Source organism: Vipera berus (assembly GCF_964194415.1).
Source record: "Vipera berus genome assembly, chromosome: Z".
In the NCBI taxonomy this organism is placed as follows: Eukaryota; Metazoa; Chordata; class Lepidosauria; order Squamata; family Viperidae; genus Vipera; species Vipera berus.
In genome coordinates this window covers 91487019-91512032 of record NC_138205.1, presented here as the reverse complement: position 1 = coordinate 91512032, position 25014 = coordinate 91487019, and the positions used below count along the sequence as shown (strand labels likewise).

General features: G+C 34.6%; 1 protein-coding gene across 5 annotated transcripts in view; it reads left to right on the top strand.

Moving 5' to 3' along the window:
- The first annotated feature begins 2641 nt into the window (after window positions 1-2641).
- Window positions 2642-25014, top strand: part of TAX1BP1 (Tax1 binding protein 1) — a 42988-nt gene continuing 20615 nt past the window's right edge. For 3 of the 5 annotated variants that reach the window (XM_081345204.1, XM_081345203.1, XM_081345200.1), the window contains exons 1-10: window positions 2642-2764; window positions 12443-12626; window positions 16185-16287; window positions 17986-18173; window positions 18640-18798; window positions 19949-20097; window positions 20232-20322; window positions 20892-21077; window positions 24118-24345; window positions 24698-24844. In XM_081345204.1, coding sequence (XP_081201330.1) covers window positions 12447-12626; window positions 16185-16287; window positions 17986-18173; window positions 18640-18798; window positions 19949-20097; window positions 20232-20322; window positions 20892-21077; window positions 24118-24345; window positions 24698-24844 — 1431 coding nt within the window. In that variant the 5' untranslated portion in view covers window positions 2642-2764; window positions 12443-12446. Of the gene's footprint in view, window positions 2765-12442; window positions 12627-14483; window positions 14717-16184; window positions 16288-17985; window positions 18174-18639; window positions 18799-19948; window positions 20098-20231; window positions 20323-20891; window positions 21078-24117; window positions 24346-24697; window positions 24845-25014 lie in introns of those variants that run through there. The other 2 variants (XM_081345201.1, XM_081345202.1) reach the window with 2 other exon arrangements.

The window sequence follows — 25014 nt, the reverse complement described above, 5'->3', positions numbered from 1 at the left end:
ATTCAAAATCTTAAAAGACGATGCAGTAAAAATGCTACACTCAATTTGCCAGCAAATTTGGAAAACTGAACAGTGGCCACAGGATTGGAAAAGATCAGTTTACATTCCAATTCCAAAGAAAGGCAGTGCCAAAGAATGTTCAAACTATCGCACCATTGCACTCATTTCTCATGCTAGTAAAGTTATGCTTAAAATTCTACAAGCTAGACTCCAGCAGTATGTGGATCGAGAACTACCAGAAGTACAGGCAGGATTTCGAAGAGGCAGAGGAACTAGAGATCAAATTGCCAACATATGCTGGATCATGGAGAAAGCTACAGAGTTCCAGAAAAAACATCTACTTTTGCTTCATTGACTATGCTAAAGCCTTTGATTGTGTGGATCACAACAAACTATGGCAAGTTCTTAAAGAAATGGGAGTACTAGACCATCTTATTTGTCTCTTGAGAAACCTATATGCAGATCAAGAAGCAACAGTGAGAACTGGACATGGAACCACTGATTGGTTCAAAATTGGGAAAGGAATCTGGCAAGGCTGTATACTGTCGCCCTGCCTATTTAACTTATATGCAGAGCACATCATGAGAAAGGCAGGGCTAGATGAATCAAAAGTTGGAATTAAGATTGCCGGGAGAAATATCAACAACCTAAGATATGCAGATGATACCATTCTAATTGCAGAAAGTGAAGAGGAACTAAAAAGCCTCTTGTTGCGGGTGAAGAAGAAGAGTGCAAAAGTTGGTTTGAAACTTAACATTAAGAAAACCAAGATCATGGCATCCGGCTCTCTCAATCCCTGGCAAATAGATGGGGAAGAAATGGAGGTTGTGACAGATTTTATTTTCCTGGGCTCCAAGATCACCGCAGATGGGGACTGCAGCCAAGAAATTAAGACAGTTGCTCGTGGGGAGGAAAGCCATGGCAAATCTAGACAACACACTAAAAAACAGAGACATCATCCTGCCAACAAAAGTGCGTATAATCAAGGCTATGGTCTTCCCAGTTGCAATGTATGGCTGTGAAAGTTGGACCATAAGAAAGGCTGAGCGCCAAAGAATTGAGGCCTTTGAACTATGGTGCTGGAGAAGACTCCTACGAGTCCCTTGGATTGCAAGGCATTGAAACCAATCAATCGTAGAGAAAATCAACCCTGACTGCTCTTTAGAAGGCCAGATCCTGGAGTTGAAACTCAAATACTTTGGCCACCTAATGAGAAGGAAGGACTCACTGGAGAAGAGCCTAATGCTGGGAAAGGTTGAGGGCAATAGAAGAAGGGGACGACAGAGAATGAGGTGGCTGGATGGAGTCACTGAAGCAATAGGCATGAGCTTAAATGGACTCCAGAAAATGGTAGAGGACAGGAAGGCCTGGAGGAACATTGTCCATTGGGTCGTGATGGGTCAGACACGACTTTGCAACTAACAACAACAAATATTTTTTGAATTTTTGTTTTTGTTTTAAAATATTTTAATTGTTTTAACTGTAGTAGTTTTTTGAATTGTAAATTGCCCCACATCATCAAATGAGATGGGCGGTTATGGAAATCAATTACATAAATACTTAGTACCAGGATGTTTTCCTAATTCCACAGTGATAAGCCAATCTTCCATTACTCTCTCTTGCCAGCTATCCCGTGATCAAGTCTTTTGCTTCATAATTTATGAATTCCAACTCATTGCCTTGATGATACAATAATAACAGATACTGGTTAAGATCTCAGAACCCTAGATAATTTTTTCTTAATCAGGTGCTCTTCTGGCTTGCAAATAATCATCTCAGGCACTAATTGTCCCAGTTGGGAATTCTGCAGCTGAAATCTAAAGCCGTATTTCCATTTTACAGCTGAAATAAGAAACTAAAAAAAATTACAAATTTGAGGCTAAATATCTTTTTTTAAAGATATACCTGGAGGCTCTAACAACTGCTAAAATTTGCCCATATTAAACATGCTTCTAAAACGCTTCAGTTCTATTACAAGTCAGCTAATGGACATCCATAGTTTCAATCCAAACTGTATATTTTAATTCAGCAGATGGAGGTTTACATTATTAAAATATACATAAAATATTTCAAATATTCGCTGGAGGCACTGGAGAAAATGCGAGTAAACCTATTTTTGTCCTTCAGTTTAATAGTCAATCTTCAATTATTAACAAGGGCATTATGATTTTTAAATGGTGTTTTTAAAGAAAACACTCCGAGTTACTTCGTTTCAAAGTACAAGGTCTTTAATTAACCGCCTTCACGCAATTCTGGACTTTCCCGTCTGCAAATGAAAATAATATTCCTAAATAACAATCCAACTTCCTTAATGGTTCGGATAAGAATGAGCGTTTAAGGGTGTGTCTATTAGGTGTTTTGCTTTATTATGGAAACGGCTATAGTGACTTATTCCAAAGCTTACTCGGGGCTTCGTGATCTCTAGGTGGGTTCGTCATAACAGGGGCTACAGATCTTGCCTAAGGGAACCGAAGGCACAATTCCGAGCAACGAACATTCTCTATTTCGATTCAACGATTCAATTTCGATTCAGAAACGTCAAAGTCGGAATGCCCAGATAGGCGGAGTCGTTGTAGGCCTTTTACGCCTATTGAATCTGGCTACGTCACGTGCGGAGAGGAGGCGGGCACGGTGAGCGGAAGTGACTCGTGTAGGCCTGTCCGTGAGGCGTAATGGCGGCCGCGAGCTGGTGCAGATAAAATCTCCGACGGCTTCCTCGGTAGGAGGCCTCTCCGGTCTCTTTCTTACCTGTGTTGATCGGGAGGTAGGTTTTAGAGGCCATGGTGCTATATAGGCTGCATTGATCGCGTGTCGCAATACGGCTAGCGCTCCCATCGCAGTGGAGAGAAGCAGGGTGGGAAGGCGTGAATGTAAATACTCGGCCTCTGGAAGGGATTTAGAGGCGAAGCTTAATGTATTGAGACGTGAGCATACAGTACGCATGTATGTAGCCTAGATGGGAAAGGTCGTGAGGATGGAGGAAACCGGATCCCAAATTAAACTTGGGGAAAGGTGCGGGTGATAAGAACAAAACGGTTTCAGGTTAATCTGGACTGGTGAGTTACGTAAACTGCGAGGGTTTTTTTTTTTTATTGAAACGGAACGCTGGCTTGGAGAGGTTAAACTGGAGAAAGGTCACGTACTGTAGAAAGCAAGGGATTTGCGGATTAATCAACACGAGTAGAGGTCGCGTGGAGTGACAAAAGGACAGTGGGTTTTCCCCTGTTCTGCCCCTTGCTTGGCATCACGCAACGCGTTACATTCCGTTCCTGAGAGCTAGATGGTTTGCATTTCGGCTGCATTGGAGAGAATCGGCTAAATCGGATTACCAGCCCATCTTGTTTAATCATAGCATGGTTTGTTTGTTTCGGCATTGATCACAGCTGAGTATACTTGGGAGCGGGAGAAAGGGCAAAGTGCATTCTCCCCACTTGTTTGTAATAAGCAATGAAAAAACTAGTGCAGATTGATAATATCTTGTCTGAAATTTAGCTTCACCTTTCAAATCTGTTAATTGCATATAATATCTAAAGACATAGGTTTTATTCTTCACCCTCATCCTGTTTTCGCAAGCAGCTGGTAGCGAAATCCACAGAAACCTTCAGGTGTAAACAATAGTTAGAAGATAATAACTGAAAACAAGAATCGTGATTTGTAAGTGTTTCTTGCATGGAAATTATCAATTATTTGTCATTGGAATTAGTTTTATTATACAGTTCTCACAGTTATTAATAGTAATAAATGTAAAACTATATCAAACTTGTTAATTTTCGGTGAGATTTGAATTTTTCTCTTCAGTATTGCAGTTTCCAGTGGAAAACAAAAGATAGTGTTATATTAGTATATTTTTTCTCTTTACTTTTTCTGTACAGTGTGTTTTTATATGCTATATAGAATTAGACCCCAGCTGGATTGAGCCTGTGTATATACATTTCATAAATAATTCAAAGTTCTAGTTACTGGAGTGATAGCAATCTATGGGAGACAAGTATTTCTGGATATACTGTGTATAAAAAGTAATTTGCATTGCTGGTCATGCTGCATTTTTTGAAAACCATGGCTGTAATAAACCATAAATCTTAGTAGACAGAGTTGTAATTTATGTGCTACAGTTATATAGATAAGCACTTGCTAATCATCAAGGCTTGGTAAGTACAGCCTATTAAAGAATACAACCTATTAAGTATATTTACCAAGGAGTATGCTGTTGAATTCATCTTTATTAGCCTTCTTGAATATTTTAGTTTATTATTTAGTTTTATCCTTTTTTCTGATGGATATAGTTTCCAACAAAACATTGATTGCAATCCTTTATTATTTTTCAAGGTTGCTTTGAGATTTCTGAATACCAAAGGCATTCTTATAAATGAAAATGTTAAAGGCTATTTCTTCTTAATTTTCTATGCATAAAGAATATTATATTAAAAGGAAAGGCAGAGTTTGCTGAATATCAGGGAGTTCTCCATAGATGCTTCATTGACTACCTCAGTTATACTGTACTTATTGTAATGGATTTTCTGAATATGGATGAATAGTTACAAATTCTGTTACTGAACAATAGGCCAAAATATATAGTGTTGGAAATTTTTTATCTCCTAATCAAAATGATGATGGTGATTTTTATATGGAAAAAATTGGAAAATCTATAACAGAAAAATCAGCTGCTTGATTATGGTTTTATAATGCAAAATATTGATGAATAACTATTCATTTATTGATAAATAAATGCAAGACAGCTAGTCATAGGGTTTAGAGAATCTGTATAAAAGAAGTAAATATTTAGAAATAAATTTTAAACTAACAACACAATAACAACCAACACAGAATAAATATAGTTTTAGAAATAGCATTTCTAAATATCAAGTGTTGAGATCCTATGAACACATGCCTTTTATAGTTTATGTTGCAATTCTAAATCTTATCTGGAAATAACCTCTTAATGTACTTATTTCTGAATAAATTATAAGATTACCTTGCTGAATCTCTAAACCAGCATTTCAGATTAGGCCTGAAAAAAGAAACGTAACCCTTATTTGAAGAATATAGTTATTTCAATCCATTAGAGTTTCCAATTTAATTTGCAACTTTTGCATGGTTGCCAAAGTCATCTTTAGGCTGAATGCCAAGATAGCTCTCTAAAAGAATACAAATGAAGTATGTTTCTTACTGAAGTCTTTTGCTAGCCTCTTGTCTTCAGACTTGTTCCAGTCGAAAGGTAATAGAAGACCTTGCAAAATTAATTACATTGCAGAATTACTTTCTATTAGGTGCTTGCTTTAGAGAGCTATATGAGGAGAAGAAAGCTGTTGAAGTATATGAGAACATAAAAACAAAAATAGATATTTTTTGTGTTAAATATTTTAAAATGTTATAATGCCAGGATGGATCTGAAATGACAGATGCTCTTTAAATGTAAGGACTCATTCTTGCTGGTAGCTAGAATCTTTAATATTATTATTTGCAAACAAAATGAAGGTTTACTGTTTAGTATAATAAGCTGCCAGCTTAGTAAAACAGTGATATCAGAACCGATTTTAGGTTAATAGGTTAATCACATATAGGTGGAGAATTACTCAAATTCTTTTATTTAATTAAAACACTTAGAGCCTGGTATAGATGTATTTCTCTTCAAACAATCATACAGCTTGTAGTGTACATAGATTTGCAAAACAATGGGATAAAGGAATATTCCTGAACTTTGTTTTATGATTTATCTGAAATTGTATGAATGCATCAATTCAGTGCATGTTATCTCAACTTGCAGAGCTTGGATTCATTGACTGAGTGGACCAAAAATGTAAATAATGCAGAATATACAGCCTCATGCTACATAACTAAGTTTCATTTCATGCTGAATAAACCAAATTATTAATGTATCTTAAATAGAAAACTATATTTAGATAGATTTTTATTCCAAAAGCACTTTATTAAAATAAATTTGATAAAAATAAACACAATTTAAATAAAATCCGTTTATTTATTTATTTTTAAAAATCATCAATTATTATCCACTATAATGCACTTTATAATGAAAGAGTCTCTTGATAAAAGGAAAGTAAGAAACCTACCTGGCTTGTTTTTCCTTTCATTAAGCTTTAATGGTATTTTGGAACTCTTGACTAAATAGAATTGGAATATAAGATTTCATTATAATCTGCTTTTTTAGAATATGTGAATTCTTGTTTTCACTTGATATACAAGAGAAAATAAGGTAATTATAATTAATGGACCAGAATGCAAAGTCAATGGTTTAACGCTAAGGTTCATATGCAGAAATATAATCTAAGTAGACAGTCATAATAGGAATACTCATTAAGAGGACAACATTGGTGAGGTATTTTGATATTTTAACTTTTATATTGTCCTTAAAATTATTTGTAGGGATATGTTCCCTGCCATAAGTTATTTGCAAAAATAATAAAGGTGAGTAGAAAACAAAGTTAAAAGATTAGCAACAATATATCTTAATTAAATTCAGTGTTGTATCTTTTATCAATATCAATGCAGAGACCAATTTCTTATTTTATTGAGACACTGTCTTATTTAACATGTATACAAAGTGGAGTGTCATTATAAACAGATAATGCCTTACTATCACATTGGAAAATATACTACCAAGCAAGTTCTCAATTTAGCTGATTTTATTTCAGGAACACTGGCACTTGATGTGCTGCATGAGTCTAATCCTAGGAACTATAATACCAAGAATAAGTAGATTAAGACCAGATTTTGAGTGCTTTTCAATGCAGCAGAAAAGAAACTGTTGCTGCTGGATAAGATTAAAAAGCAAGGCATCTTAGTGTGAAAGACAAAAGAGTGATTAGAGAAGCTGGATATGTAGAATGCAAAGTATGGGGGAAAAACAGCAATGAGATATTTTCTTGGAAACATATATTTGAGTGGTTGCATTTGGTATGGATGAATTAGATATGTGGCAATAGAAATGTGCATTCATGCTCATATTATTATAGGGTTTAGAGCAATTATGTGAATTGTGGATATAAATAATAATAATAATAATAATAATAATAATAATAATAATAATAATAATAATAATTAATAATAATAATAATATAATAAAGTTGGAAGGGACCTTGGAGGTCATCTAGTCCAACCCCCTGCTCAGGCAGGAAACCCTATACCATTTCAGGCAAATGGCTGTCCAGTCTCTTCTTAAAAACCTCCAGTGTTGGAGCATTCACCACCTCTGGAATCAGGTTGTTCCACTGGTTAATTGTTCTAACTGTCAGGAAGTTTCTCCTTAGTTCTAGGTTAATAAAGATCTGGATTTAATTTGGATTCCTAAATGCTCAGTCCAGGGGAAAAGCACAGCTTGTTTAAGGAATGACTGGCATGTGCTATGACTGTGTCATGCCCATGTGTACCTTGTCTCTTTTGCTGCACAGATCTAAAGTTTAAAAGTAGTAGTTTATAGGATTGCTTAGATGTAAAGTACTGTTTAATATGGCTATTTTATAGTTGTAGAAAATGGGTTTGATTTAGTTCATATGTGGGATGTACCAACAGCCTGGTCCTGAGAACAATTACAATATGTTTTATATATATGTTTCCAGAGAAAATCCTACTATGCAAAGAAATGCTACTGTGCACAGAAATGTTTAAATTCATCAAATGAATAACAAAGTGTTTAGAAGAAAAATGGCAGCCAAATCCAATCATTTAATGTAAATTTATATAATTGTATATAGAATATGATTGTTGGTAATACATATTGGAGGGAAATGTCTTCAGTACTAGAAGGGACCTAGGCTTGGGAGCTGAAGAAACATTAGTTATGAATAGGTTGAAGGATATGTGGATATGTGTTTCAGTGCCAACAGTTTAAAAGTAGAAACTGTTTGCAGAGCTGAACAGTTACAGATGAGGTCAAAGTAGTAAATATTATGCAATGTGTTAATGTGTTGTTGGTAATGTGAAAAGTTGATCCATGCAATTCTCCTGTGGTTTCTAAGATGTGCACTGTACCCTAGAATGGCTTGGTATGGTCTGGAGAAAAACAGAACATTACAGAATTTCCCCAAATGTACTTCTGAAATAATGTGGGCATAATTTTATTGGAAGTTATTAATGTCTCTTGAATAGCTGAGATACTAGTAACTCCAATGTTTCAGAAATGCAGGCAAATATATTCTTACCATGAAAGTAATTTTTTAGAAATAAGGTAGAAGGTTTTCTTTTATATAGCTCAATCAAGTAAAAGTAAAAGTCTTTAATTTGTTAATTGTAACTACTTTAGATGCCATACATGATATGTTCTGCATAACTGAAGTTGTAAGTAATGTTCATTATATATTTCACTCAATTTATGTTCCAGTCAAAAGACTATGGCAATAATATGTAAAATGTGTATAAAATGAAAAAATATTAAAACTGTGTCCCAGAAAACTAATTTCATAATAATGTTCTTATGTTCCACTGTTGTATCTTCTCCCTACCACTGGTATTGAGTACATGTTGTCTCTGAACACAGTTCTCATGATAACATTCATAACTATTTAATTAATTTAATTTAATTTAATTATGGGACTTGTATGCCGCCCTATCTCCCGAAGGACTCAGGGCAGCTAACAACAATAAAACAATAATAAAAACAATGAATACAAATATTAAAAGATTAAATTTTACAAAGCCCCACTAAAAACCAATAAAAATTTAAACAAAAATTAAAAACCCCGTCGTCAGTCCAAGTCGGCCAGTTGGAAAAGGTATGTCTTTAGGTCGCGATGAAAGAACCGGAGATCTGGGGCCGTTCGAAGTTCTCGGGGGAGCTGATTCCAAAGGGCAGGCGCCCTGACAGAGAAGGCCCTCCCCCTGGGGGTCGCCAGCCGACATTGTCTGGCCGACGGCACCCTGAGGAGACCCTCCCTGTGTGAGCACACAGGGTGATGGGAAGTCGTTCCTGGCAGCAGACGGTCCTGTAAATATCCCAGGCCTAAGCCATGTAGGGCTTTATAGGTAAGAACCAGCACCCTGAACCTCACCCGGAGGGCAACCGGCAACCAATGCAGCCCACGCAGGAGGGGTGTAATATGGGAGTATCAGGATGCTCCCACCATAACCCACGCAGCCGCATTCTGCATCAGCTGAAGCCTCCGGGTGGTCTTCAAGGGCAGCCCCATGTAGAGAGCATTGCAGTAATCTATACGGGAGGTAACGAGTGCATGAGTGACCATACGTAAGGCATCTCCTTCCAAATAGGGGCGCAACTGGCGCACCAGGCGAACCTAGGCAAATGCCCCCCTGGCCACGACTCCTATATGATCTTCTAAATTGAGTCGTGCATCCAGGAGGACGCCTAAGTTGCGCGCCCTATCAACGGGAGGCAACACCTCTCCCCCATAACCAAAGATGGTAAATCTTGGACAACACGAGATGCCGACACGTAGAGCCACTCGGTCTTGGCCGGGTTGAGTTGGAGCCTGTTCTTCCCCATCCAGATTCGTACCACTTCCAGGCAACGGAACATCATGTCGAGGGCATCACTGGGTTGGTTCGGAGTGGAGATGAAAAGCTGGGTATCATCAGCATATTGATGATACCTCACTCCGAAACTGCGTATGATCTCACCCAGTGGCTTCATGTAGATGTTAAACAGGAGGGGAGAGAGGACCGACCCCTGAGGCACCCCACAGTCAAGGGGCTTCGGGGTTGACCTGTGACCTCCTGCCAACACCGTCTGCGAACAGCCCGAGAGGTAGGAGGAGAACCACCATAAAACAGTGCCTCCCACTCCCAACCCCCGGAGACGTCGCAGCAAGATACCATGGTCAATGGTATCAAAAGCCACTGAGAGATCTAATAGGACCAGGATAGAGGAATAACCCCTATCCCGAGCCTGGCAGAGATCATCCACCAGCGTGACCAGTGCAGTCTCCGTGCTGTACCCGGGCCTGAAACCCGATTGGTATGGATCCAGATACTCAGTTTCCTCCAGGACCAACGGGAGCTGCCGTGCCACCACGCTGTCAACAACCTTCGCAATAAAGCGAAGGTTGGAGACAGGACGAAAATTATTTAAAATAGCTGGGTCCAAAGCAGTTTTCTTGATTAAGCTAGATTCCATAAATTTTTCATTCCTCTTAAGTTTATTTAAATTACACAACCACATATTCTGAATGCCAGTTATGTCAATTATTTAATTGGTTCTTTTGAACACTTTACAATTTATTTGAATGTTTACTGTTTTGATTAAAAAGGGACCATTTTATAATTGTAACAAACTCACTGCCAAGTTCAATAACAGCAGCTGAGATTCTTGGCTTTATTTCATTCATTGTTTCAGATTATTGTTTAACAAATGTCTAGTCATAATGTTAAATGTCATTCTGTAAATGCTAACTTTGTGTGGGATTTTGTTAAAAGTTTTTTTTAAGTACAAGAATATAATCACATACATGTATTGATTATTCTGTCATTATGTTTACTAGCACTTTTAACAAATGATATGTCGCTTAAACTGCACACTGATTCTTTCTCTGTATATTTTAAAATATTTAATAATTTGATCCTTTATAGTGTTCTCCATTTATTATTTCTAGGGAATTAGTCAAGGACAAAATTATAATTTTGTAGCTGCTTTAAATAAATGTGATAATATATTAACATGTTTCAAATGCTTGCTAAACGAGAAAATTAGCAATATTTTACTATTGAAAAATTCACATATTTTATATTTATTTAACAAATTTTCTAAAATTGCTGTTCAGATATCTTAAGCTAGAGCTATATAACTTGCGTCAGGGATTACATCAAGCTTCATGTGGTATATGTGCCTACAAGATGGGCAGAGGTATAACTAATTTTGGGAGGTAAGTTTAGAAATTTTAAGATTCTCCAAGGCTTAAGCCACTTAGTCCCAAATGCAAAATAATGGCTAACATTTTTCATACTGAAACCTGTGATGGCTAGACTTATTTTTATCAGAAAAATAATGCTCGCAAGCCACACATGTAATATCCTGTCCTAGATTTTAACAAGTATTTAACAATGAGGGTTAGTGACAGGGCAAGCCACTAGAATATAAAATAAGAGTATACTCCACTCACTACTAGCAATGATGATATTATTACCTAGTTTAGGTATTGAAATGTCTAGCAAAAAAACAACCAAGGACTCATTTTTTCAATCCTAAACAACAAATATTCAGTAACAAGCACGTTCTTTCAAAAACTTTTAGGGAATTCATTTCATCAAAGGCATGAAATATTAGAAGGGATCACAAATATTGTGCATGTATTTTCATGCAAAGGGAATAAAAACATAAGAAATGGGATTGAAAATGAAGTCTGAAACAGTTCTTATATAGTTTTTGAAAAATTGAAAAATGAGGTCATGAAACTATTAGAATTCATGAATGAAGATGATTATATGTCTCCCCTGTATTAGAATTACATTTTTGTGCTAATATTTTAATTGTTGGAAAACTCAATCATAGAGGACTAGAATTTAATTGTATTTAACTTTAATAAAGTTTAATTAAATAATTTTAATTCAGTTGATAATTTTCCTTTTGAAAGATTTTTTTTTGGTCAGATTTCCAATGTTTCAGAAATGCAGGCAAGGAGAAAGACTTCCTGAAATCAAATTCAGCTGATGGTTATGTTGTGAATGGGATCCATATACTTTTATGGCAATAAATTGCATTTTTTACTTGTCATCTGATTTAGAACTCTGAAATTTCCTGGTAGTTTCCAGTGTAATTACTAACCAGACCTAACCAGACCTATTTCTAGATCAGCCAAGGTTGATAGTTTAATATAGTAGTTGGCTTGTAGTTGTTTGCTCTACATTTTTATTTGTGTGGTATTTGATAGATTTTATTTAAACTTTATATGCTTTCTTATGTTCTGATGCTTCACTAATTGGCATAGTACATGTCACTATGAGTTCATTGTTGTTTTCAGAGGTATTTCCTTTATTACTGCATCTCTTGTAGCAATATTGATGACTAAGAGAGAGTATTTTCTTTGTGTACTCTGTATATACTGCAGAAACAGTTTGGCGTAGTGGTCAAGTGTTGGCCTTGAAAAGAGGAGGCCGTGAGCTGTATGCCTGTCTTAGGCTTGGAATCTGGCTGAGTAACCTTGCCTAGTCATTCTCTATCAGCCCATATCACTGGATTGTTGTTTGAAGAAAAGATTGTTTGTTTGTTGTTAGGCAGGGTTATTAGGAATGTTTACCACTTGGAGATTTTACAGATAGGTAGGATAAATATATAACATGTTCAGTGTGTTGGCATGCTATGCATAAAATGCCAAGAAATTAGCATATATTATATAAAATCAGATATTCTATTTTTGATTTCCTGCCTGGATTTTAAAATTGAAACAAGTAGAATACTGTAAATATTTTAAATCATTTAATCCATATGTTGTCATTCAAATGTTATTGCATCACCTAAACAGTTCCATTTTTTTTACAGAGCAATGATGTCATCTTTTCAAGAGGCTTCATCTTCAAACAGTACCCTCCAGACTTCAAATTTTGCACATGTTATCTTTCAAAATGTAGCAAAAAGCTATCTTCCTAATGTGTACCTTGAATGCCATTACACTCTGACTCCCTATATACGCCCTCACCAAAAAGATTGGGTTGGTATTTTCAAGGTAAGCAGCCTCTGGAATATTTTAATATATAGTGCCTGTTTTTAAAAGAATGGGTAATGGTCAAGTGAAAATGTAAAATGCCTTTTATCTTAAAATATTGATGCTTAATCTCATTGGTTAATTTTTTGTCATTTTGAGACCATGCTTCATTACATTTCATTCATTACTGGATAATCTACATATCAGCTGTCCCATCAATTTACATAATCCACATAATACAAATCCCAGCATATGATCTTAAGATGATTTTATAAAACTGACCTCTCTCGACTTCCAGTTAGGGGTCGCAGTGTGATGGACGCAGGAAGACGGGGCTCCATTTTCCATGTTCGATTTTTCCCCTCTGGGGACCCTAAAAAGGGTCTAAAGTCGCCCCAGAGAGGCGACGAAGGAGAGGACACTCGTTGATTGCGAAGGGGTGGCGGCCCTTCCACTAAATCCGAGGAAGCCCTCCAAACTGGCGGGGGAAAGACTGGATACATTTGTGTGGCCAATCAGAAGCTGCTGACAACTGAAGATAAGCACTAACTAGCAATTTTTGAGCAATGTGGATGGAACTGGGTGAGACTTATCCTCTTTTTATGTCCTTAATACTATTTTCCTGGAAAAAAGAATGCTCAAAGCAAAGAAGGGAAGGGAAGTTTTTGCCCTGCTCCCTTAGGAAAAGAAAAGTGGCAAATCAATTGCTTTGGGGGAAAAATAGAGAAAATTACAAGATCAGTCTGGAATTAATACATATATAGCTTTGAAATTTGGGGACTATAAGTACCTTTGAGACTTTTTTTTAGAAAAGATATTTGAAAGTCTGTAAAATAGGCTTAGATTTGGAAATCTGGAAAATGGTGTCAATGACATCTAGTGGCGAATCACAGCACTACAATTTATTATGCTTAAAGGAAACGGCTTGAAGCCTGGACTTAGATAAGACTCTATGTTGTTCCTGGAAACTCACTTTTGCAGACTGCAGCTGGGAAAAGGGGAAAAAAGACTCTTGGGCTGCTTATCTGTGTTGGGCACCTATTGGACTATAAAGACTACATACAAAACCAAAATGGGTGTTCCATACTTAGCCTCAAATGGTAAAAATCCATCTTTAACACTTGTCTCCGAAGCCCCCAGCTTGATATACCAACAAGAAAATGTTAATGAATCTCTGAAAGAAATTCTATGTTGAAATCAGTCCAAGAGACAATTGTTTTATTTCATGATGAGACTTAAAATAATGCATATGAGATAAAAGAATAATTTTCTAACCTAAACTTACAAATCCAGACAATGACTACAACAAAGGAACTAGTAACCCAGAAAACAGAAGGAAATTAGAAGAAACGAATCTAAAGATGGAGGACCTAAAGGAAGGAATTAACAGACACAGTTAAATGAAAAATTAGAAGATGCAGTGATAAACACCGGAAATGGAAAAGATATCTTACTTATCAAGATCTCAGAACACATTTGAGGATAAGGAAGAAGAGCTGATCGAATGGATGATAAAGCTGTTAGGAGAAATGCTGAATATTGACAAACATGAAATGAAAAACTTGAAGGAGAAGGATGGAGGCTATTTAATGAATATAAATGGATTGAGCGTTCTTCCAAAAATGCTTCAATCAAATTCTCTTCCTCATTCCAAACAATATATTCAGAAACAGAGAAAGAATTACTTGACTCAGAAACTTATTTGGCAAAGGAAAAAAGCTAGATTAAGACTGAAGAAAATAGAGGTTTTGACCTATTAGATGGTAAGGTAAAGGTTCCCCCACACATGCGTGCTAGTCGTTTCCAACTCCAGAGGCCGTTGCTCATCTCCGTTTCAAAGCCGAAGAGCCAGTGCTTGTCTGAGGACGTCTCCATGGTCATGACTAGACGCCAAAGGCGCACGGAACGCTGTTACCTTCCCACCGTAGTGGTCCCTATTTTTCTACTTGCATTTTTATTTGCTTTCGAACTGCTAGGTTGGCAGAAGCTGGGACAAGTAACAGGCGCTCACTCTGTTACGCGGCACTCAGGATTCGACCCGGCAAACTGCCGACCTTCTGATCGACAAGCTCAGCATCCTAACCCACTGAGCCACCACGTCCCATTAGATGGTATATTATACTATTAAACAGATGTTTGAATATGGTTAAGAAAATAGATAATTGTTAGAAATAAAAGTATTATTATAACTAGAAGAATAGGATTTGTAACTAGAATATTAAACTTTATTAGGAGATGGGAAATATGAAAATTCTAAAAGGGTTTGAATAAGGGAAGCTTTTGGTTACCCAAATATAATTTATTATGAGAAAACTATTAAGTGGTAGAGATATTTTGACCATTGATGGGAAATTAAAATATTTTAAAAAGCGGGAAAAACAGGATATTGATTGAACAAATGGATTTTAAGTGCAAATACAGTTGAGATAATGTTTTGGCTAGAAAAGATATTATAAACTGACATTATCAATATTAAGTATAATACGAGAAAAATGTGATGGAGATGTCTGTATTTAACTGTATATGTATTAACAGTAACAAGAATTGTATAATTTGCACAGTGGAAAAATGCATACCATCGGAAGAAGAGAGGATCAAGGAAGCACTGAATGGTGTAGTACTGGAACTAGACTGAGAAAGTCAATATGTACCACTGTATTACCAATGGACCCAGACAACATGTTGTTTATTAAGTACTCATGATTGTAAAATTAGAAAATTAATAAAATATTTATATTAAAAAATCTGACCTCTTTCTCCTGTTAATACACACACATAGGCACACACTATGTTTCTTGAGTCATTAGACAGTAAGCTGGAGATTAATTCTTTAACTTGTTCATGAAAGAAAAGAATTTTATTTGCCTATATATCATTAAATGCTTTACTTTATTATAATATAAACTACTATTACACCTTATTGCCTCATCCAGCATCATCTTTATAGCTAAAACATTTCTAAGAGTATATTTTTCAAAAGTAATAAACCTTACAAACATAAAGGGAAAAGCCTTTTGTCCTAAAACCTTGTTTACAAGCACATTAGAATGAAATTCCATACAATGGTAATATTGTTCCAATTTACTTAGAAAATCACTGTTAGAATTCTTGGTTTTTAATAAAACAAAATGAAACCTTATACATGATTTTAGTAAATATTGTACATATTTCCTAGGAATGTTCTGATACCTTAATGGAATTCTAGTTTGCAGTCAACTAGAATAAGATACAATGACTACATTTTATTAATTTTGTAAATTATTTTCAGTGTTATAACACATTAAAGTTTTTCATATATTCTCCAAAAAGAATAGTTTTAAGCAAGCGAGTAGGTGGAAGTGCAAGATGGCTGCTGATATTAACTTCTGTTGTCTTTGAAGAGTAGCCTTTGCTCGGTAGCAGTTTACTGTATGCTGAAATTAATTATTTTGTTATGTCAAAAACATTGACTTCTATTTTCTTTTCTCCCTTATATGTTTACTTGATGCATATTTATTTATTAAACTATATGGAAAGTTATAGCTGTCTATTAATCCACAGTTCTGTTATAATGTATTACCTTTTTAATGTTTTCCTTAGGTTGGCTGGAGTACTGCTCGAGATTATTACACATTTCTTTGGTCACCTATGCCTGAAAATTATGTGGAAGGTTCAACAGTTAATTGTGTGTTATCTTTTCAAGGTAAATATTTAGAAGCAAACGGGCAATATGTCTATTTACTATTTCAAAATAACTGTGATATTTTTATTATAAATAATTGAAACATACATTGTTTCTTAGGCTTACACTAAAATTACTCAGGGTTATATAACAGTTTTAATTAGGTGCTCTGAATAACTAGTTGAGAATGTAAAATTGTAATTGCACAACCGTAATTTGATCATATTCAAACTAGGGCTAAGTATAAGGGCATGCAGTATTCTTTACCATTTATTGAAGCAGTTAAAAAGGACTTTTGGAATAGAAGATGTCCCCCCCCCCAAGGATTAGGATGAATAGGCAAAGCTCCTTAAATTAATTTCCAGTGATAGAATATATTCATATTTTGTATGAATCCTCTGGAATAGAATTTTGGTTTGTAAATGATACTGTAATACGTGTATTCTGTATATCTGTTCCAAATTAATAGTTCTGTGACAGGCATTGATCTGTTTGATTATAATAGTAACGTTCCAGGTAACTGTCAAAATCAAGTTTTAGTTTTTATAACTCGGAAGTATTAATTTTGCAATTATCATAAACTTTATTTTTTGCACTTAAAGACATTGGAAGAACATTCTGGATCAATTTGAGTCTTTATTTTTCTGATAGTCAAATAATATTATATAAATGTGTATGAATACACTAGAACAAGCTCAATTTTAGTTTTTTTCAATTTTTTATCACTAGAGTTTTGCTTTCTGATCAGGACTAATATATATATATATATTTAAATAGATTCATGGGCTAAAAGAGTTTGAAATCTCCTGAACTGTAAAATCTGTATTCCCGGGGCTTACTAGTAAAAAATAGAAAATGATAGCTTTGAGTTCATATGCTTACAGCCTTTGGGGGTTGCGGATGACATGTAAGTTCAGAATTTTTCAAAGGCTGCATAAGTAAGGCAAATGGAAAATGTTATAATGAAAATAAAATCTTGATGAATCCAGATTGTTTAAACCATATTTTAAAATCCCTTTTTAAATAAGCTGGTGTCTATGTACTCTTACCTTGACCTAGTTTAACTAATTTTAAACATATTAAGCTTAACTTTAACTATTTCAAACAACAATAGTTGTCTCTGCAGTCTGAATTTATCCCTGAAGTTTTGAGTGTGAATTTCTTGTCAGATGCTTTGTCATTCACAGTCAGAGGGAACAAAGAAAAACCTGGTAGCAACCTTCTTTTTGTAATAGTATTTGTACCCTTATTTCTATCCTTGAAATGTAATAAAATATAACAAAATGGATAAGGGAATTGGAAAATAAAGAGAAAGTGATTATTACAAGAAGGTGATGGAACAGTATTAGGAGACATTATATAGTACCAAAAATTGGTGGGAGCTAGAAAACTTATTATTTATCATTTATTAGATTTTATTTACAACAATGATGCAATACAATGTGCATGTTTGTGTGTGTGTGTGTGTGTGTGTGTGTGTATGCGACCTTTATTATTTTCTCATAAAGAACTCAAGGCAGAAACTACTTCCTCCTGCCATTTTCCCCACAACAACCCTGCAAGGTGAGTTAGGCTGAGAGAGAGTGATTGGCTTTCCTGGCTAAGGCAGAACTAGAATTCAGTGGTCTCCCGGTTTCTCACCAGGTCCCTTAACCACTAGACCAAATTGGCTTTATTTTTAGATAAGAACAAGTATGTGCTTTCAATTCTTTTTATTAGGATATTACCTTCCAAATGATGATGGAGAATTTTACCAGTTCTGTTATGTGACACATAAGGGAGAGATACGTGGAGCGAGCACCCCTTTTCAATTTCGAACATCGTCTCCAGTTGAAGAACTGTTAACAATGGAGGATGAAGGAAATTCTGATATGTTGGTAGTGACTACGAAGGCTGGACTTCTTGAGGTGTGAATGAACATTTTTTTAGAACATAGTTTACTATATTATACTAGTATCTGAGAGAGAGATGAAGAAAGTAGGACATTATATCAAATGTAATTGAATCCAAACTGGTTTCAAGCCAGAATGCTTTATATGAGATTTGGGCTATCTTGAATGAAGAAGCATTTTTAAGATGTAATTAAAACTTAACTAGCAAAATGTGTGCATGATTGATGCCATGCAACACTGCAATATCTGCATCTGCAGAAGTAACTTTGCTCCTTACTACATTTTTACATTTTTTTAAATAAACTACTAGTGTTCAGTTTTCAATTATAAAATTTATTTAGTTCATAAGCACCTGTGGATTTGAATATGATGGGTTATGAAATATTTCCTTGTTTTAGTCTACCTTACTGTTTGTTGGGAGAAAAAAATGTAAATTTGATTTGCAAAATCTGTTTTTGAAGCAAACACTTTTTGTTTTTAGTTCAAAATTGAAAAAATTCTGAAAGAAAAAGAAGAATTACTAAAGGTAACTGCATCACTTGAAAAAGAAACTGTGCAACTCAGAGATCAAGTTGAAAGACTAGAAAAAGAACTTGTATATGAGAAAGAAAGATGTGATCAACTGGAAGCAGAGCAAAAGGTTTGTTCTATAATTGATAAAAACATTTTTAAAAAGATTGAAATTGAGTTATCTGTGTCAAATCATATTAAGGCTATCTTGTTTGGAATAATCACTTAAAGATATAAAAAATGTAATTTGAAAATTTTGTAGTTGGCAATTTATTTTTTAGCAAGTTTGTAAGTAAAAAAAGTAACTGTCTTTCATACAAAAAAGTATATACTGAAACAGTTTTTATCAGGTTTTGTTAAATGAAAATCCTGTGCTTGTTTTTAAAATCTGCAGCTTGCAAGTTATATTGTTTGGTATACATAAAGTATATCAAACCTTTTATCCTAAAGAAAAATATATAGTAAAATTGGGATTCTAATTCAGAACTAATACATCTCTTCCATGAATGGCTAGTAAAGATACAGGCACGTGGGATCAGTTTTTAGCAAATGGCTTGATTGCTTTCTTATTAACAGTGTCTTCCATAATCAGAATATAATATTGGCTATAGTGATGATAATTCTGGCAGATGTCTTCTCTGAAGAGGATGGCATTTTTGATTGCTAGTCTTTTTTTTTTGACAGAAGTTACAAAGTCTAGTAAAGAGTTGCTGATTGTTAGCAAAGCATTAAATTAAAATGTGCTGATAAGAATGTCTTTGTGAGAAAAGTGGTTCAAAGTGGGCTGCTGGAAAAGGATGATTGGATGAATGGCCCTTGTATTACAATACTGAGAAAGAGGAGTCCTATCATTTTCCCAAGATTGTATCACCCCCTATTTTTTTTCCTGCTGTTTACAGAACTTTTTATTATATCTTAGTTCTTTTATGACTGTATTGTTAACAAATTAGTCCTCAAGGTTTTTCACTGTAGTATTAACCTGTAAATATGCTAATGACATGCTGTGTTACAAAGGCACACCAATAGTGCACATCTAGAATTTACTGTTCATGCTAAATATCATTATGGTAAATGGTATAACTCAGTGATATGAGATAACCTTGTGGGTCTAGTGATGATTTAATTTCACTTAATAAAAATCACTTAAATATCATACATCTATTCAATAGAGATTTTGTTTCCTAAAGATAATGTAATTGTTAATGTAGATTTGGCAAAGTAAATTAAAAGAATGTAAACATGCACACTTTTAAAAATCAGTTTTATAACTTTTTTTAAAGGATAGTTTTAAAACTGCAGAAACCCTTAAAGCTGAAAATGAAAAACTCAAGAAAAAATATGAAGAAGCTACTTCCAAAGTTATTCAGCTTGAAGAAGACATCATGATTGTTACTCAGAAAGCTATTACCAAGGAAACAGAATTAGATAGGTATGTGACAAATACAAAATTATTTTCACTAGTAACTAAATAAAGTTTAATTGTCAGCTGCCCAGAGTTGCTTTGAGGAAGAAGATGGGTGGCATATAAATTTAATAAAATTAAAATGGTTTTTTTCCATGTAGCTTGAAAGACAAACTCAAGAAAGTAGTCTTGGAAAAGGAACAGTTTGAATGCCAGTTAAAAACAGAAAAGGATGAAAAAGAACTTTACAAGGTAAAATTTCAGCTATTAAGTATTTGTAGCAATTAACAGTAGAGATAATTCCATTACTGAAGGTACCTTACTCAAGTTTTCAGTGTTCATGAACTACCTCCATAATAAACCAGTATGAGCGCCTCCTAACCTAAAGCAGTAATTTAACTCTGATTTAGTGTTAGATTAAAAAAATGTGCCTGGATTCAATCATCAAATTTAAGTCCATGTACCAAATAATAATAATAATAATAATGAGTACAACTTTGTAATATCAACAAGAATTGGAAACTACTCCTTCTCCACCTTACCAAGATAGAGAAAGCCAAATATACTGCCCAGGCTAGATCCCTACAAAATTGCATTGAAACCGTCCCAGGTATTATGCCTTTTCTGCCCAAACAAGCTAATATCTAGCTAGAAATACATCCTCATATACGTTTAAGGCCCTTCAGATTTGTTCCTTATCAAATATGCACCCAAATAAGTTTATTTTGCTTCGGCCTTCTATCTTATCCAGGCTACCTTGGGATGGGCCTGTTTAGAATAAAGATCAGGATTAGAAATATGAATTGATTATGTCATTACAGATACACTTGAAGAATACAGAAGTTGAAAACACTAAATTATCATCTGAAATTCAGACACTTAAGAATTTGGATGGAAACAAAGAAAACCTTATAGCGTATTATAAAGAAGAGATTGGCAGATTACAACTGTGTGTGACTGAAAAAGAAAAATTGAAAAAAGCTTTCCTGCTTACTTCATCAAATAAGGTATTGATAACAAAAAGCATTTTTATTTTTAAGTCTTTGACGTGTTTGTTTTCAGCATATTTCAAATGAAATTACCTGCATGACAATTGCTTCAATAAACAGTTAAGGACAAATTCATTGTTAAGACAGCAGAGGGATTATTAAAGCAGGAGTTACTTTATTTTTTCCAGTTATAATAAGGTCAAAAAAAAATCTGGACCTGTAGATTTGTGGTTTTATTTCTCCCAACAAATATTTATGTATATTTTTTTCAATATCCTTTTAGAATCTTTTGGTACATGACTTGGTGACAGTGATACATAAATTCTTCCAAGCTGAAGAATATATTTGCCACAAGAACTCTTGGGCTCTCAGGATATAAAACCAAAGCTCAGTACACAAAAATCTTTTAATTTTTCTCTCTGTTGCTCTCAAAACAAGCATAGTACACACAGACCTTGCTTACCAGTCATTTATTCAGTAAGTGTTCAAATTTAATAATGGTACTGAAAAGAAGGCCCACAATCCAGTCTCAAAATTGTAGCCATTGCAGCATCGCAAGAGTCAGGTAATTGCAATTCGGGACCTTGGCAACCAACATGCACAGTTATGACAGTTATAGCATCCTGTGGTCATGTGATGTTTCTGACTTTCACAGCCAGCTTCTGACTTGAAAAGTCAATGGGGAAGCTAGCAGGAGGCTACAAGGTATGGTCACCTGATGTCACTTGTAACCTGTCATAATTTGCTTAACAATCATTGCTGGAACTAGCATCATAAGTCAGTGTGGTCACAGGTAAGGACTACCTGTAAAGCAAGATACACATTTAATTTTATTTCAAAGATATACTCCTTTTTATAGTTGCTCTTGCCTTCCTTTCTCCTACAACTAATAACTGCCACCATAAAGTAATAAATTAGTGCATGAGTGGAAGCAACTAGCCAGACATTTTCAAAGGAGATTTCTTCTACTAGGAAAGTGCAGATAATCATTGCTTAACAATGGTATTTAGAATTGGAAACTCAATTACTAAGCAACACAGTTGTGAAGCAAGACATCACATGACCCCACCAACATTTGAGATAGTTCCAGCTGTTTTTTTTTTAATAACCATATTGTATTAATTATTTATAATCACAAACATTTTATCAAACATTTTATCAGCAACATGTCTGGGTTCCAATGTTTAGCTTACTAATATATGTTAAACTCCTTTCTCTACCTCATTTTTCTAGCCATTGATAGAATGTATCCCATGTTCTAAAGTATTCTGAATCTTCTTTCTCCTTCATTTTCAATTTAAGTCTGTCCATTTCTGCACAGTCCAAAATTTTCCTGATTATCTCTTCTTCCGCTGGTAGTTCTTCATCTTTCCAGTGTTGAGTAAATACAATTCTCACTGCCGTTAATACATGTAACATTAAATGTACACATTCTTTCTCATAATTTCCTGCAATTATATCTAACAGAAATAATTCTGGTTCAAAATCTATGTGTTTTTTTGTCATTTTCTCTAACCATATATGTATTTTTGACCAAAATCTTTTAGCCTTAGGACATGTCCACAAAGATGATAATATGTGCCTGGTTTTTGTCTACATTTCCAACAATTGCTAGACATATTTTTAAACATTTTTGCTAACCTCACAGGTGGTAAGCGCCATCTGTTAAACATTTTATGTAAGTTTTCTTTGTAAGCCACCGCCGTTGTTATTTTAGAATTTCTTTCCCAAAGTCTTTTCCAGTTTTCTAGCTCTTGTTATGCCCAACGTTTTTTGCCCATGTTATCATTGTTCCTTTAACTTGTTCCTCTTCCTTCTTTAAACTTAGCATGTACTTACACAATTTCTTAATCAATTTTTCATTCCAGCTGTTTTTGATCTCTCATAACTGCTGGTCATATGGTCATTATTTGCAACCTTTTGCTGGTTACTTGATTGAATTTACTTGTCAGTAGTAAAGGTTACACATGGTGATCACATGAGGGTGCTACAACATTGTAATTGTAAACTATTTGCCAAATACCCAAATTGTGATGATGTAATTTGGGGATGCTGCAACGGATGCATCTATAAAGACTAGTCATAAATCCCCCTTGTACTTAATACCCGGTCTCAAAATTGTGGCCATTGCAGTATCACTAGAGCAACTTTGAATAGTCAGTAAACAAGGTGGTTGCTTAATAATTGCTCATTAAATAAGGTAAGTCTTTTTGAATGTTATATGTGAAGTTTAACATGTTTAATTATTAGTATTATTATTAAAACTTGTTTTCTGCCTAACTCCCAACAATTCCAGGTGGCCCAAAACCAAGAAATTACTATAATATTAGTGCTGCTGTTTTTATTCCTACTGTCTAGCTAGGGATAAGTGTGAAGTAATTATGCAAGCTTACTTTTTTTTTCTCTCTTAAGGTGTCCAGTTTTTTTCTTGGCTTGTAGAATGTGGTTTTCCCATTTCAGTCTTCAGTTTCTGAGAAGCTCACTTGTTATAAGTAGAACTGTTCCATGGAGTCTTCTCCTATTTCGGTGATTTTCTGCAAAATTAGCCCTAGGATACTTCAACTTATCTTAGATCATCATTGCTTTGGGAACTTAAAACTCCCCAATCTTTCTCACGATCATTGTTGCTGTTTTTTGAAATAAAAAAAGTATTTTCAGTCGACAGTATTGTCTAGATCTATCCTTGATTGCTAGTCCTTAGATCTCTACTGCTTTCTTCTTTTTTTATTAGAGGTCTTTTCATTTTGAAATCATTGTGATTGCTACTTCAGCAGTAGTTGCCCTTTCTCTTAGGAACAAACACAATACCATTCAGAAAGTTATATTATCTATTTTATTCTCAGAATACAGCTGCCAATTAAAAACAGTTTTCTGCTGGGTGTTTGAGTATATACATGACAGATTGCCATGAGCCATGGGCAACAGCTGATAGCTATAATCTCCAACAATTGGACATTTTAATATATTATTTATGCCTTGAAAATAAAGGGTTTTTTTGTTTAAGGATAACAGAAAATATAGTAAGAGTAATATATAAATTTACTTATTATTTTTCTAGGAAGAGTCAAGTTTTTTAAAAGAGCAACTTCGGAAAGCTGAGGATCAAATTCAGGCAAGCAGGCAGGAAGTTCTGTTAATGTCAAAAGAACTAAGTGATGCAGTAAATGTGCGTGATAAAACAATGGCAGATCTTCATAGTGCTCGACTTGAAAATGAAAAATTAAAGAAACAGTTGAATGATGCAGTAGCTGAACTTAAAAAAATCTCTCCTGCAAACAGTGAACAGGTAAAAAATATGTTTTGTTCTTACATTTAATTATAAAGCTGTTAATTATATATAATTAATTATAAAGTGTCAGTTACTATAAAATTATTTGGATAACTTTCAGTGGAGAGTAGGTTTCTATTCCATTTAAGCATTTACCTTAACCTATAGGCTTCACAGTATGCTAAAGTTTATTTAGATTAAACTTGAGCTTTAAATGCTTTCCATATATTTAAAATTTCAGAGTTCTGTCTGAAATTAAAACACAGGAGAGTAGGGTAGACACGTCAAACTCAAGGCAATATCTTAACCAGTGATTAAATGTAGAAAAAACCATGTTTTTAAGAATATATATGTTCTTGTGTGGGGAAAGGGAACATCAAATGTTGCAGAGAGAGAACTACGCAGGGAAGTTGAAGATTTAAAGCTCCGTCTACAGATGGCTGCTGATCATTACAAGGAAAAATTTAAAGAGTGCCAGAAGCTGCAAAAACAAGTCAATAAATTCATTAACCAGAATGTAAGTTATCTTTTTTATACAATCAATTTGTTGTTTTAGATGAAGCAGAATGTTTATCTTTAGAAAAGCAAAAGTTCACAGTTACTCAAAGTTGAATAACCTAAAAGTTTCATGAACGTTTTACTATAAGCCACTCAAATTTATTTGGAACTAAGGCACAGTAGACAGAG